The sequence below is a fragment of the Anguilla anguilla genome, chromosome 10, assembly GCF_013347855.1.
Source record: "Anguilla anguilla isolate fAngAng1 chromosome 10, fAngAng1.pri, whole genome shotgun sequence".
NCBI lineage: Eukaryota > Metazoa > Chordata > Actinopteri > Anguilliformes > Anguillidae > Anguilla > Anguilla anguilla.
This window is the reverse complement of record NC_049210.1, coordinates 11,023,876-11,039,470: the sequence shown is the minus strand read 5'-3', so window position 1 is coordinate 11,039,470 and position 15,595 is coordinate 11,023,876. Positions and strand designations below refer to the sequence as shown.

The window sequence follows — 15,595 nt, the reverse complement described above, 5'->3', positions numbered from 1 at the left end:
CGTGGACCTTCATTAAAAATGACCCATTATTGACAAATATGTGTAAATTAGACAGCGTTCGCCTTACACGAATAAAACTGTTGTTGCTTGGTCATGAGTAGGGCGAAATATACAAAAAAATATTTTCAAATTTATTACCAATTATGCATTGTGTTATACAGGTTTGGCAGAAGCCATTTCAGTCAGGCCTGAAAAGAGCATTGGCACCTTTGTGGGTTTCTGCTCGCATGCAGCTATGTGAGTGTCATAACTGAAAGGTGATGCGTCCGCGATCTTCCGTAACTAACGGGCCAGGGCCTCCCTCTCCCGTAGATGAAGTGGTTTGCTCCTTGGCCAGCGTCTCCGCGGTGTCCGGGGCGGGGACCCACGGCTGGAGGACCCCGGTGGACTGCGTGAGGGCCAGCGACATGTGCAACCAGAACTCTCAGTGCAGCTCCCGCTACCGCATCATGCGCCAGTGCCTGGCGGGAAAGGACAGCAACACCATGCTGGCCAACAAGGAGTGCCAGGCGGCGCTGGAGGTGCTGCAGGAGAGCCCCCTGTACGACTGCCGCTGCAAGCGGGGCATGAAGAAGGAGCTACAGTGCCTGCAGAACTACTGGAGCATTCACATGGGCCTGACCGAAGGTAGGGGCCGCCGCGGGCTAACGCTTTCCCATGTGACCGGCTGTCTCTTTGGAGCATTTGTGGAGTCAGCAGCCTCAGACTGCAATAGATAGCACATGTATTGCATATAAAGACATACGTATGTGCGTGCATACATGTGTGCATATACACGTAAGAGTGAAGATGGAGGATTTAACTCACAGACATGCGTGGTTTGAGTGGCCTGTCCTCATGATCTGTCATTCTTCTATTTTTATTTAATGACACAGAAAAGTGCTACTGCCCCATTGAAAGTTGCACCGTCATTGGCCCTCTCCGCGGTGGCACTGCAGATTCTGATGCGTAAGAATGCTTGGGCTGTCTCGTTCTATCAGGTCTGTCCGTCACCTAGCACTAATGGCTCTGAAAGAGCGGTAATCATTTGCCTTTAGTGGTGTTAGGCATACATTATGAGTTTCAGACGGCATCACAATGCGGGTTGATTTATAAGCGTGGGCCCCGGCAGTTGTTGGGAACCACAACAAAAGGTGCTATTGATACAGCTAATCAGAGAGAGCTTTTAGAGCGAATGCTCCACTTTAACTTGGCATTTCAATGAGGCACAGAGGTGTGTGGTGGCATACTTAAGAGCCCGCCGCAACAGTCAAAATGGAAGAAGGGCCTTTTCATAGCGGGCAGAGCGTGTGCAGATTAATGGCGTTTTCAGCCTCGTCCAGATATTAGTCCCATCGCCCAGCTGCTACGCGTAAGGAAAAAGAAACTACACTGCGTACGTGTGACTCTGATGCTCCCAATTTGGCACCATTTCTTCTGGCCAGAGGACCCAGTTTCCCTGCCCTACTTTGGACGTCAAACAGCAGCAACCTCATTAAAGCGTTTTACTCACAATTCTTTCTTCTTTCTGCTAAGGCTATTTGTTGTGCCAGAAAAACGTGGGCAGGGTTCACTGCAATAATTACGTGAATCAAATGCAGAGAAATCTGTAAAACACGTACCTAGTTGACGTTTGTGTTTGAATCATTTCCTGATACCTGATCAGACCAGCAAGAAATTGATTTAATTTGTGTGGACAGCAGCTAAAGTTAAGCAAAATCAGAACATAGTATCAAACAGTTGTTTTCCTCCCTTCCTGTTGCAATTGAGTATGAGCTGAAATGGAATAGGCAGTATGGGCAGTTTCACTGAGAGGGAAATAATGACTCAAGGTCGTGTTTTCAAACACCAACACTATACTGATCCTGACACCAGTGCAATGCTGATCCTGGGCTGGGAGCTGTCTGCTTTCTTGTGGTGCTGAAATCTGAAATGGCGCTTCACAATTTGGCGGGGGAGGGGAGGGGGGGAGTGAGAGGGCTTTCTTTCCTCCTTAGTGTCAACAGTTCAGAATGTAAAGAAAACAAAGATCTCTGTTCCAGCCACCTAAACTGCTGCAGTCTAAAGAATGAAAAATAAGCCTATTTGCTCTGACGGAGGACCTACTATGTTATTTACAAGACACCAAAGCCTTGTCTGTGCCGGCGTCATTTACGGCAAATCCATTGTGCCCACAACAAGGGTTTGCCGAAAGGGGAACCATTTAAATTAGCAGACCAACTAGCTCTTTCAGTTTCTCATAAGCCACACGCAAGAAAGGTGATCCCTGTGCCTACTCTGATTGTCAGCATCCACTTAAGAAGCCGTTCGGCGCGCGACTGGAAGCTCGGACTGTCGTAGGCACAGCGTCGGCTCTGAAAGGTTTTCCCAGCAGGTAGCGGGGACATTTTAACACGGCGCTCCCCCCGGCTAACTGCCTGCGACGGCGTGTGGACAATGCTAAATAGAGTGTCGCGAGGCCGGGGAAGGAGGCCCCAGATGGAACGCGGCTGTCTTTTGGGATTCTCTGCGAAGCTCCGTGTCATTGGCACTCACGCGCATGACTGATCTGTATGTGTTTGCACGCGGGGCGAAAATAAATCACGGTCCCCGTCCCGACACCGGCGCGGGGAGGCGCTTGACAAATGCCGGCTGGGAGTTGCAAGGGCTAGTGTCTCCATGACCTTGTGCCCCAGGTTGACCTTGGTTCCCCACGAGTGACTGATTAAAGAAGCAGACACACTCTTCAATTAGCTAACAGTAGCGGGTTACAAGAACAGTTGGAATAAAAGGCTCTGGGCTCTATTCATTTGCTTAATATTGTGAAAGGTAAACTGAATAGAATAGAGCATTGGGAATTGAATTCATTTGCATATCCGAGATGTATTCCTTATTTTGTAGATTCCACAGCTAATTAAAGAACTCGCAGAAGAAAATAAAAGGAAGAATGAAAGGCATGACACATGGTGAAAGCTTTTGTTGTTTCTAGGAATTCTTGTCCTCTGAAGGTCACTGGCAGATAGGTGGGGGGAAGGTGGAGGGGAGGGGGAGGGGCTGGGGGGGGGGGAGTGCATCGAGGGAGCCTGAGCCCGCCCAGAAGAGGTGCTAATGCCTTACACAGAGCCTCCCGTGATGCAGCCATTAGCACTGTGAGCAATGGCAGCAGTCAGAGACCATTACCCCAACCATCCACACTCATAAAGAGGGCCCGCAGACCAAAAGGCAATGAGAGCTCACCATTGTGTGTGTAACTCCTCCATGAGACCCTCATTCCCGTGCCTGTGTCAAGCTCTAAATCATGCCAGTAAGAACGGGTCACGATTTCCGCATGAGTTCCAGAGTGCCCGCGCCGAAGAGCTCAACAAACTTTGAGACCATTGTGAGGACAGGGTTGGCATTGCGTCTTCAGTTAAATCGCTTAAAAAAGAACATTTGTTGCCTTTAATGCAATTTGAGGCAATGGCAAAGGATGGCTTTTGCAATGTAAATATGGCTGCTGCAAGAATCAGAATCTCTCAACTTCCACCACAGTAAGGACTTTCTGAAATGGGCTTCACCATACAGAAACCGCCATGTGTTACCATGCTTACCTGTGTGCTTGAGTAAGTTCTGTGAGTGAGAGAGCTAAGTAGGCCCTAAAAGATGAGTCCACTTGGGCCACTGGGAGTGAGTGACAGGCAAAGTCACCTGTTTAGCATGTGCCGCGATGTTCCCAGTGCATCATTCAGTTCCCCTTTACTTTGCATTCAGAGGTTTGTTCGAATCCACCCTGCATTTCAAACCTCTATGGGCACATTTGACGTGAAAACCTCTTTTGTAATTCTCTGTCGGTATCATTCTTAATACAAGTTGGATTTCAAATAATTTGAAATTCTAAAATAAGGATGACAAAAGGAGTGGAAGATCAATCTGTGTCTTTCCAGGAAACATTTCACGGTGTTGGATTTCCTTTTACAGCACTAAGGAAGGTGCACTTGTAGCATCCTTTTGGCATATTGTGACACTTGACATTACATCCTCTGATGGTCCTATTCTTTTATATTTTGTCATAGAGAGGGGTGCCTTTGACTTTGGCCTGTGATATGGGCTAGCTCTTAGGTAACAATTATAGAAACAAGAACACTGTCAAAAATACATGTTGTTTAATTATTTATTGGCCTTGTGGGGACAGGAAAACAGAGTAGGTAAGCTCTTTATGAGTGTTTTCTCCTTCAGGCCTGTAAAATGTTCAAAGTATTATTTCCCCCTGAAGAGCTAAGTAAATTTTCAGAAGATCCTTCCCGCATATGCTTCCCAGAGAATCTGTCATGGTTTCTCCTCTTGAATTCTCAGGTACAGTGCCAGAAAGTTCTGCCCTACTTTTTCTTGCTCTTCCTCCTTTATTCAGACACACACAGCCACCGTATTACAATGCCACAGTTTATAGATGAGCCGGCTGTAGGCTGTATAAAACAATACAGGTAATTTGTTTTATTGTATCCTCCGAAAACGGGGGAAATTATATTCTTTTATATTAAAATATTTTCTCAGAGTAAGACTTCCAGTTTCACTGGGGTACAAAAAATGAGTGAAGCAGATGCTACTTTTGTTTTGGAACTAAACTTAATTTGAGAAGCTTTTTGGTTAAATATAACAAAGTTAAGTATAATATTTATTAAATTTATTTTATTCAGTTGTAACAAGGGAATAATTATGGATGACACTGCATGACTGTAATTTTTTATGTAACACCTTTTACAATAGCAAATATGCATTAATAACTTTTGGCATTTGGCAATAACAGCTTTTGGCATTTGATTCCCTGGAGAGTGTATTATCATTGCCCTCTTGTAATTGTAAAATGTGAATATAAATTAAGCAAATTTCAGCATATTCTCTAGGGCTCAAAATTCTCAAGTCTAATAAACATAATGCTTTTACATTATTGCCAATACTCTTGTGGTAATCTCATAAAAAATGATGCAACGTTAATGGAATCACTTAATTAAATCAAGATATCAGTCCTGGAGAAGCTGGGTTTAGTATGCAGTACACAATACTGTTGAAAAGTTTCCTTAGGTGCATTAAATCAGACCTGATTCTCCTGGAGAATATATTAATACAAAAAGAGGGTTTAATGAGGTCAAGCGATTATTTTGCGATATGCAAGGGACTGCTTTGCATTTCACACATCTTGCTATCTTACTGTAAGGAGAGCCATTCGGAAGTGATTTGACTTGAATTGACCTGATTTGACAGATATGCAAAACAGAGGAGGAAATACAATATCTGTGGGTATTTCTGTCCTCAATATCATAACCTTCTGCTATCTTGCAGCTGCTACTGAATGTGTGAGAAGATTGAAATACAGCTCCTTATTCATTCATGCTTTCATTCTAATCTATCTACTATCAAATTTATTTCCATACCAACAATTACAGTTAAGGGCCAACAGATTTGTTTGCTTGCTGATACTTTCAGTGTGACTAGCATTTATTTCCCCCTTTCCGACTTCAGTTGTACATGTTTATATAGATTTCAGAAGGAAGCTGGATTATTGTCAGAATGATGACCCAATTGAGCAATGGCATTGAGGTAAACTCTTAACAAAAATGAGAGAATTCCTAAGTGCATGTGCTTTCCTCCGGCGTCTGACCGTACCCGGGAAAGAAATGATTCACTAGCGTGTGCTGGTCCCCAAGGACTAGAACACTCTTTTGCATTTTCTTTCCTATTACAATTGCACTCAGTGGGCCATTCCATTACCAAAGATACTCCTCTGCTCATTTCATCCAGGGGAAATCAATGATCGAGATTCCTGCAATTAGTCTGTTGCGCCTTAAAACAAATCAAATGAGAGACAGCTGTAAAAATTGACTTTGCCTGCAGGCAGGGGCTCTTTTCTTAGGTGGTGGAAATCCATTCAGCGTTTTTTCCTAAAATGAATTGAGCCACCATCGGAGGAACTTGTTCCCATCCACGAACTCAAGAGTGTTCCATGTGCTCGGAGGTGGTCAATAACCATGATGCCAGCTTTGCTCCCACCACCAAAGGCGTATGGTTTTGAACCTGCAGTTTAAGGATGGAGCGCAGTCATCACTGCTGAGGACAAGCAGAAGGCAAGTCAGTGGAAATGAAGTCAAATGGCATCTTAATTATGGGGATTAGCTTTTTACCCTCAGGCAAATCATCTTGCACAAAAAACGAACAGGAGGAGATTTATTAAATTAATGTGTAATAGCTGGAGACCTGTCAAATAGCAGGACTGGAATGGGGAAAGTGTAATGATGGTTTGTGGGCAATAGGATTTCTCTCAAGGATACTACCTGAGGGAGAAGATGACTTTTCACTTTTAACAGTCACACAGTTTAGGTTCTATACCATCCTTATCGGTAACACAGAATCTACTTCTTATTGAATTGTCTGTAGGGCTGTGGGCTGTGGGATTCATTGCATACTTTACATGTAATTTTTTTATATGTGTATGAGCACGTGGTAATGAAGACATTAGGCTGTGCTGGCTCCTAGATGTAAAAGAAATAACTGTGATTAAAGATACTCCCATGGTCCTTTCCTTGTTAAATATCGTAGTTTGAATTTCATTTTGCCACATATTATCCTTCAGCGGCTTCCCAAATCACTTAATTTCAGTAAGGCAATATAAACTATTACAATGGCTATTGTCAGTTCTGGGTTTACAGTAGATTAGTTTGAACTGTTGATCCAACCAAGGCCAAGACTATATTTCTCTCTTGATACTGAGCATTAGTTTTATTTAGTGTGGCTTTTATCTGGAGCATTCAAAGGGCAGGTATTGTGCGGGTTCCTAATTGAACCAATACTAATATTTCCTCTTGCTATTATCATTTACAGGGCAATATGAAATTCATCTGCATGTAAAATGACATGTTCACAGTTTTTATGTTAGCCCTATTTTCTCCTAATGTAGAATGCCTGCTTTGTTTGTGCTTATGATGACTGCAACCTCTTCTACAAATTCGGGAGACTGCCAAAAATAAATGTCAGAGACAAAGAGTTGGAGGAGAACACATCGTGTGTGGCTTGTGCAGGCAGACTGCAGGCACCCAACTGGCCAGAGGGGGCGCCGGTGCTGGTGCCCCCTCATGGGCAGTTGTGTGCTACGCTGTGGGGCTGCTGATTGCATCAGCCTCAGGCATGGTCCGGATTCCATAACGCATCAGGGTCAATAAAAAAAAAACACTACAGCACTCCCACTAGAGTACATTTATTTGCGGTCATTACCAGTTCCTTCTGTAATCCCAAGTAATGTTAATTTAAAAATCCATGAGAAAAACCTTAACTATCTGTACTACGAGAATTATGTTGGTCTGGTTAAATCTCTTAAAGCTAAATGTCTTTACTGGAATTTAGCAGATGGGAATGGGAAGTCAGTTACATAGCCTAAGAGTATTTGTGAAATTATATGTTCAGCTATGTAATTCATCTGATTTATTGTATTATTTCTTACCAGTGTGAATTGTACAGCAATCTTATTCTCTGTACATTATGTTTGTTTCTTCTTAAAAATGTATTCTAAATGACATGTATTGCACAGGATTTACTCATTTAATTTTGAAATGGTGATTTCAGAAGCATACATTTTCACCAGCAAGTTAAATTTCTTAAAACTTGCAATGAGAGCTGGTTGTGTACTGCTTATATTTATGAGTGTTTTTGAAGGTGGCATTAAAAAAAATATAGTTATGAAAAAATGTGTGTAGCTGTGATTGTCCGTAGAATGAAAAATGTAATGTGTTTTTGCATGCTGTTATCTGCATGCAAAGGAATGCCTACCCTTACGTGCTAGCGAGAAATTCAATCAGATTACAGGCTGTGCTTACATGTAACCAGTGACTCCCCAGTCTGATTATATTCAGTGCCCTGAAACAGCCTGGGTAACGAATTGGTCTCATTCCTGCAGGAGGGAATTGAGTAGGAGCCCAGTAAAATTAAATTAACTCGAATGCGTTGAGCGTAGAAAGACTGATTAACGATATAGCTCACTCTTCTCACCAATCTTTTCTGCATTCCAATTAGCCCTGAATGGGAAAAAAAGACAAGTAATTGTGATTTTAATTAAATTTATATCTCTTTAAAAACAGGCCAGGGCAAAGAAACGATTGGCAAATCCATATGGCGTAATTACACAATATGTACTCATATCAATACTTATTAATTTTACATTGAAAACGCAGCTGCAGTGCTGGACTCGGTCAGAAATAATTTCACTGTTAGTGGCAGTTAAGGCAGGGATGAGGCAGTGAACTGCTCGTGTTCTGAACAGAAACGCGCAGAAAAACGGCGTTTATATTGTGAAGAGGATATACGAGTGAAATATTACCCTAGATAGCACAATTTAAATCAGGACGGAGAAGACTAAGTACTGACTAAAAATGACTGAAAATAAGAATCTCCTTTAAATGCTTTTTTATGTAAATGCCTTCTCTGGTTTTTATTTTACTTAACACGTTTTATTAACACAATGTCAGATTGTGTGACTTCTCCACCTACAGTCTTTTTGTTTCCCCTTGGAGGGCTCAATCTCTGCTGTTGTTTGTCTCTCCCAGCCCTTAGACTGCACTTTTGTGTGCTGTTTGCCTGAATGTTATTCTACCAGTTTGTGCACTGGGTGTCTCCTTGAAAACAGTGACAAGAATAAGGTGCTGCTTTATTTCAAAGCTAACACAGAGCGTGTGCTTGTACCAGGATCAAAGTCGACTCCACATCTGGAAGGTGCAGAATGTGCTGTTGAATAAAATTTTTGCTGCATTTTTGGCTGACTTGGCATTCAAATATAGACCACACAACTCAACTGACGGTTGTCCTTACAGATTGCTTGCAAGTGTTTTTTTTTTTCTTTCTTGGCAAACAGTGCATGGTGATCACTGATCTTGCAAAATGGTGGTGGTAATGAAAAGAACTTCACTTGCATTTAATTGTCATTCAAATTTAGGAACATGCGTTGACTGAATTGTGCCCATCCCCAAATCATCAGCACCACCCCCACCCTTCTCCATTTGTGACAGAGCACACCTTAAAGCTGGAGTCAGTATTAGCCAGCTCTTTATAAGCCAGAGGTGATTGCACACAGGGGCAGTTTAAAGGATGCGTTATATAACATTTTAAAAGTCATTCCCAAAAGTTGCTCTGTTGGGGGGCAGGAGGACACTGGGTTGGGTTGTTGCCATGACAATGCAGGGTGCTTAAAATGTTCACTTCACTTGGGAGAGTTTGCAATTTACCAAATATTTTGCCCAGCACTTGGTGCGGCTGCCTACAGAGGGATACTCATTGAACCATTCATAAGTATATTCATAAAATGAAGTGTTTTCTTTTTGATTTCATTCTTTTTCACTGGCTGATGGCATGCTGTGCCGTTATGTATTTCGTCTGTAAAATAATGCAAGGAGAAGAGAGGGACAAAGAACAGTACGAATATGAGTATAACACCACAGTCTGTAGACCCCACAGACTCCCAGATAAAAAAATACATTAAAAATGTTTGCCAGAATGTTTGGGATGATTCCATTTAGATTACTATGCGTTTGCCAGATAACATTATGATGGGAACAAACCACAAACAGTCTTAAAACTGTTCTGAGAAGCAAAAATTGTTATCTGGATTCTTGTTGTGTTCTTTCATTAATGCTCAAACATTCCATTCCAAAGTCTTCTGAAAATTTGGGACCAAGACCAGCACATTTTTTTAGTAGATGCTAAAAATTATTGTAAACTCTGTTTGCTAATGGGAGCCTGCTGTAGTTAAGAAGGGAGGATGGAAGGAATGTACTGTAGGAACTCACCATCTGGTTAGTGTATAGTGATGATAGTGTCTCCCCAATATTGAACCCAGCGCAAGTTAATACACTTTCTGAAAATTCATTAAAGGGCATGTGCTAGAACAATATTATTGAACTATTTGAACTATAAAATAATGCCAGCAACTCCTGTTACCTGTTCCTGTTTAAGAATCTGGAAGGAACACTGGAATTTTATGACTCTAATCTATGCAAACAGGCAGAAGCTGAAAAGGGCAAGGGAGTCATGTTCTGTTGTTTTTTGGAAACAAAATTCTCTTGATTGGGTTTATTTGTATGAACATTTTTACACGAGTACATCAGTCAGCATTCTATTTTTAAAAAGGCCATTGAAATAGGAACTGATCATCCTACTTAGCCTACATCCTACTTTCATTTTTCAAATGTATAGGCTAAATTTTAGCAAGTGAGGTGCATTAGACTAGTTTTTCATTTGAGACGTTTCATCATGCCCTTTAGTTTGAAAAGGATTCACATGGAGCGCAGCCAAAACTAAAGCTGAAGACAGAGCAGCAGGTACATGTTGAAGAGAAATAAAGGAAAAGGTACAAATAGGTGATGTAGCAGTGCTAGTGGGGATGTGGGAGTATAAATGCAAAGAGGCTATTCTTGGGCCTTGTCATATATTAGTGAATGAGCGTACTGAACGATATAGGATATGTATGAATCTTTTGCAAAATGATTAAAACACAAATGACAAAAAACTATCCGTACTCCTTCCTATAGCTATAAATGTAAAAGGTTTATGCACATGGTTTGTGGATGTTTATTCATAAGAAAACATTTCTTATTTGTTTTAATGAAAAAGCACTGAGTTTGGTGGAAAGGTGCTCATCTCCTTTTCCAGTTAGTATGGAAAACGAATCATGCGATCAAATCAGTGTTAAAGTGAGCGGTAATAAAGTGATTAACATGAAGGTTCAACATAAAGTACAGGACCTTCCAGCTCCAGAATTGAACTGATATACTGATTTACAGTAGCATGATGAATTAAACCATGGTTCAACTGAAGATGCTGGCTACAGAATGACTACATTACACCTGGCAAGAAAAATTCTTTCAGAGTGTCCTGCATGCTTTTGTTCATTGTTTCCATTGAAGGTGATAATGTGTATTCATCTGGCTCCAATCCTTTCCTTCTGTATCATCCTTTTCCTAAATATTTCCTAATTTTTTCTCCAATAGGTTTCATTGCTCGATCCCACTGATTTTTAATCTAGTCCGCAGAATCTGCCCGCTGCTTCTCGACAATGGCGCGATGCATTATTGATGTGCGCCACAGTGCTCGCGCTTTCATGGAAGTCATACTTTTTTTGTGACTCAAAGTATTGGTTTTAACCCGCTCAATGAACCGGCAAATTGAGCCAACAGACGCAGGCTTCCATGGCGCGCGTCACGGCAAACTTTTGGCAGATTGCGTGCTATTGAACTCTTTGAGTAAGTCTGGGGCCGGGACAGGCAGGAACGTGTAGTCTATTGTGCGTCTGTCGTGGGGGTTTTTGACGAATGTGGACAGAAATACTGGCTGCTCTCGAAAAAATCTTGGCACCGGCAAAGTTGATTAGCATTCGCAGATCTAATAAATTACACAGAGGCTCTACGGTGAGGAAAGCTATGATTAACTTTTCCCGCTGAGGCACTGCATCAGGCAGTCGGTCTGTTTCCCGTAATTATATTGTCGCAAACAAAGCAACAAGCAAATTAAACTGATGTCTATCACCGGGGGTGGAGAGAACAGCAGTGCCTTGTGACAAACTTACCTGCGGCAAACACATTAATGGCCTGAGAAGGAATCAGAGTCCATCCGCCATTCCCTAAAGCGGCCCCCACTACAGTATGGGCCCTAATTGAACATTGCATTCCAGTTATTTGTAATACCTACAGTTATTTCCCCCCTGCATTGAATAATGCCTTTTTCAATAGAAGGAGTAAAAAAAAGAATTGCATTTTTAATGACTGGAAACACACTAAGTATACTATAGCACATTTAGCGGTCATAAAATGTTCGACAAAATAGACGTAACTGCACGGTGCGGGCGATGTTAGTGGTGTCACTGTTCTGTCCCAGGTGGAGCTCCTGTAATGTGCTTAGCTGATTTTGGACCCTAGGGGGCATTGCAGAGATTAGCAAGATGTGTGTGAAGCTTCTTCGGCAGTGTGGAGAATGTGTTTACACCTGGTCTCCAACCCTCCAGTACATCGTCAAGAGGTGCTCAAGATGAGGAGTTGTTTTTGCGAAAGCTGGTCTGATTGTTTTGACAGGCTTCCAAAAATTAATCAAAGAATATTATAAACTCCTCTCCTGAATGTACTTTTTAAAGTCCAGTGAGCGAGCCATCATAGTAATCACACCCACATTGCACGCAGGCCACAACATTAATAATCAGGAATTGAACTTTAAAAGGTTTTGCATTGCATTAACTTAATTGCTGAAGGAAATGCAAAACAGCATAATGCATATTTCCTGAGATGAGTAAGCTGAAAAGCGCTGCCAAACTGTCAAAAACGTGATTTAAACTTGATATCCATCAGTAAGAGCCGATATTTGCTGTAAAACTTTTACTCCATCAGCAAATTTCGATGTAAATTATTTGAAGTACCTTGGGAAAAAAGGGGTATCCGATAGCTGCTTTTAACTCTATTTGATTAAATGATTATATTTGCAATAAATTAATCACTCGGACCTTGCGGTTTCATACTTGCTTTGCATATATATTTCTCCCATTACTTCGGACCTGCTGAATCGAAGAAGTCCGAGAGAATAGCGCTGGAAAGCATCCGTTCCTCTGCATGCCGGCTTCCTCCAGCTCTGTTGGAAGCGGCTTGTCTTGTCTATAAAGTGATTAAATCTTCAGTAACAACACAATTTACATGCCAGAGCAGTAAGTGGATGTGGATGCAGTGGAAACTCAGTGGAGCCTTTGTCTAAACAGCTGTCAACAAAGCCGAAATGAACTGCTAATGACCCACTGCCAGAGCAGATTTCAAATGGGAAGCCCTCGCCCGTGGGTCCCTGACTCCCGTCACGAGATGGCGTCCGCAGGAAACAAAAGGGGGGGGCCACGACTATTCGGTTTTAGAGGTAATCAAGGATTAATATCCATCAAAGTGATTCCTGGACACCGGCTTCGCAGCTGTTGCTCGTCCCTGTTTTCGCCAGCGCATCCACGCTGAGTTTCGAGCGCACGTCCACGAGTCTGCGAAGAGGCAGAGCCACAGGCCAGGGCCTGGCTGTTGTTGCCTGGGCTCCCGCAGTGCGCTCACAGAGGGGGGAGAGCGGCCTTGACTGGCTCCCTTCCTCCTGCTGGGGGCTGGGAGGTGGCTCGTACCCGCAACCCCAGCCTGCTGGAGGACAAGATGAGCACCATCTGCATGCTAGGGATAGTCTGGCGATAACAAACACAGCAGGCACACTCAGACCTTGGACACCTTTTCTCAGCAAGTCTACCTATATTGTGTCACTGCTGTTTTCAAAGCAATGTGAGTTGTATGAAGCCATGCTATTGTTATTATTATTATTATTATTATTATTATTATTATTGTGTATTCACCAGAAAGGCTTTTCCAGGGTGACTAAAATAGCAAACAATATTAAATAGTCTGTTATTCAGATGGATATTTTCTTCACGCAATTCAGATTGAATTACCTGCTTCAGGGATACACCAGCAGCACACCATCTGGGTTTTAAGCTTACAAGCACACCTGGGTGTGAGCCAGTTACCCAGGCCATTACTCCACGGCGATACCCGTCGCTGCGCATCTGCGCCTGATGTTCCGTTGTGAAAGGTGATCCAATTCAGGCCTCTGCTGGAATCCCCAGTATGTATTTTCGCATTTGTTTAATTTGACGTACTGTCCGCATATATATAAAAAAAAAAAACAAAGACGTATTAATATCTTTCCGGCTGCAGAGCGAACACATCTAAAACGTGGTGGGATATGCAATGTGCAGCGTCTGCTATTTTATCAGCAGCAACAGCACCGCATTCAACCATGTAAACAGCTACTGGAAAAAACTACACTATTGTTCCCATCATCAGTCAATGTCAGCAGTTTTCCTCGCGTGTATGTTAGTTATTCTACTTGTGTCATCCTGTACTTTTTTCACATTTTTTTAAGTTACTAAAATAAAGACAGTCAAATGCACATTCTTGTCTAAAGTTTTTTTAGACTTTGCATAAATGGCAGACTTCTCCCCCTCAAAACAAAAACAAACAAATAACAAAAAAACAAAAAAAATTCAGTCTTCCTTGGTTTGTTTCTACAAATAAATAAATCATGAATAAGAAGTAAGGATTTCTTAAATAACTCCAGCTAGTTTGACAAGGTTTCAGTCTAGTTTCATGCATTCTCTAATTATTTTAGATCTGCTATTTTTGTCAAGCAATGAAATGGCTGTCCATGAACTAAAAAGGTAAAATGGGGCAACAGATAATTAATTCTTTATCTATTCATTGTAGAGAAGTAATTCACACAATTGTCTATGTTGTGCATTGATTTTTCCATCTTTATCATCTTTTTATTGCATCTACAATGCAAGCTATTGGTTTATTTTAAATTAAAGGACATTTTCTCATAAACACCAACAGCCTGACCTGCCAGCATCAGTAAGATACTTACGGCCAACCGTAAGCCCGTGGCAACACATAAAGAAAATAACCTGCGCGTTTATTTTTCTTTTTTCTTTTTTGATCTCAAAGCAGAGATAAAATGTCATCCTTCATCTTCTTCAAACTACAGTGTCATGAAAAACGATCACTCTTCACTTTTATGGCAAAACGAACAATTCCGAAGGCTCAATATCTGACGGGCGGTTTCCAGATTCATCGCGGATTGTATGCCCTGGCAGAATGTCATATCTGTAGTTTAGATGAGCTTAGCCTTTTGGGTCCCTGAAGCCTTTGAACGGCCCTCGGACTCTGAGTCTGACAGGAAGCTGTAATTGCTGTGTTTCGGCACAGTGGCGGACTGTAGTTTTCTCTCTGAAAGTTTCCATGCCATTGGTATGTGGAGGCGGACATAGGCTGTCGAGAATGTGGAACAAACAGAGGCTTCTATCTCAAAGCCAGACTCCCTGTGGCTCAGGAAAACAGTCCCTTTCAGCACTGGTGCATCACTGCTGCTGCCTGTCATGAAGATTGTTGGTGCCACGATAAAGCCGGGGAGAGACCAGAAAATAAGAATCGTGATTGAATAAGATGTAGTTATTGTCGAGTCAGTGAAAGCAGTAGTACCATGGCAACAGTCATTAAAAAGTGCTGGAGGTCCCTTGCCAGAAGACCACGTTAGGTGCTGCTATCCTTCGGCAACTGTGTGCTTGTCAATCACAGTTTTGATTTTACGCAAATTATTAACTGTGTATGATTTCAGCAGCACCAGACCTCAGCCTTGATTATCCACAGTTTGACATGCATTTAATTGGTTCGAAGTCTGCATGCTAATTTTCCAAGCATCTCAAACATCCATTAACCTGGTTTACTCAGATTGCACATGCATTTTGGTGTGTGGAAGTAACTGTAATGTAAATGCTGTGAACAAATTAAAATTTTAAAAGGGCTTATAAGTAATTTATTAAGGACTGAGCCACAGAGCTGCCAGTAGTACAAGAGGAACCCAGAGAAAGAGTGGTTATACAATACCATATTAGCCAACCGCCCATATTTTGTGGATACCACCCGCATGTGTTCCACAAATCTCAACATCTCTATGAAGAATTGGAATACAGGGGCAGGTAGGAATTCAAACCATAAAGTCAAGAAGGTCCACTTGTGAACAGGGTTGTACATATCATAGCTGTTGACCTGGAAATGAACTGACT

At 42.0% G+C, this 15,595-nt stretch overlaps 1 protein-coding gene across 1 annotated transcript in view; it reads left to right on the top strand.

Moving 5' to 3' along the window:
- Positions 1 to 15,595, top strand: part of LOC118206266 (GDNF family receptor alpha-2-like) — a 72,883-nt gene that overhangs the window by 3,537 nt on the left and 53,751 nt on the right. The window contains exon 2 of the mRNA XM_035378709.1: positions 313 to 627. Within this exon, the coding sequence (XP_035234600.1) occupies positions 313 to 627 (315 nt within the window). The remainder of the gene's footprint in view (positions 1 to 312; positions 628 to 15,595) is intronic.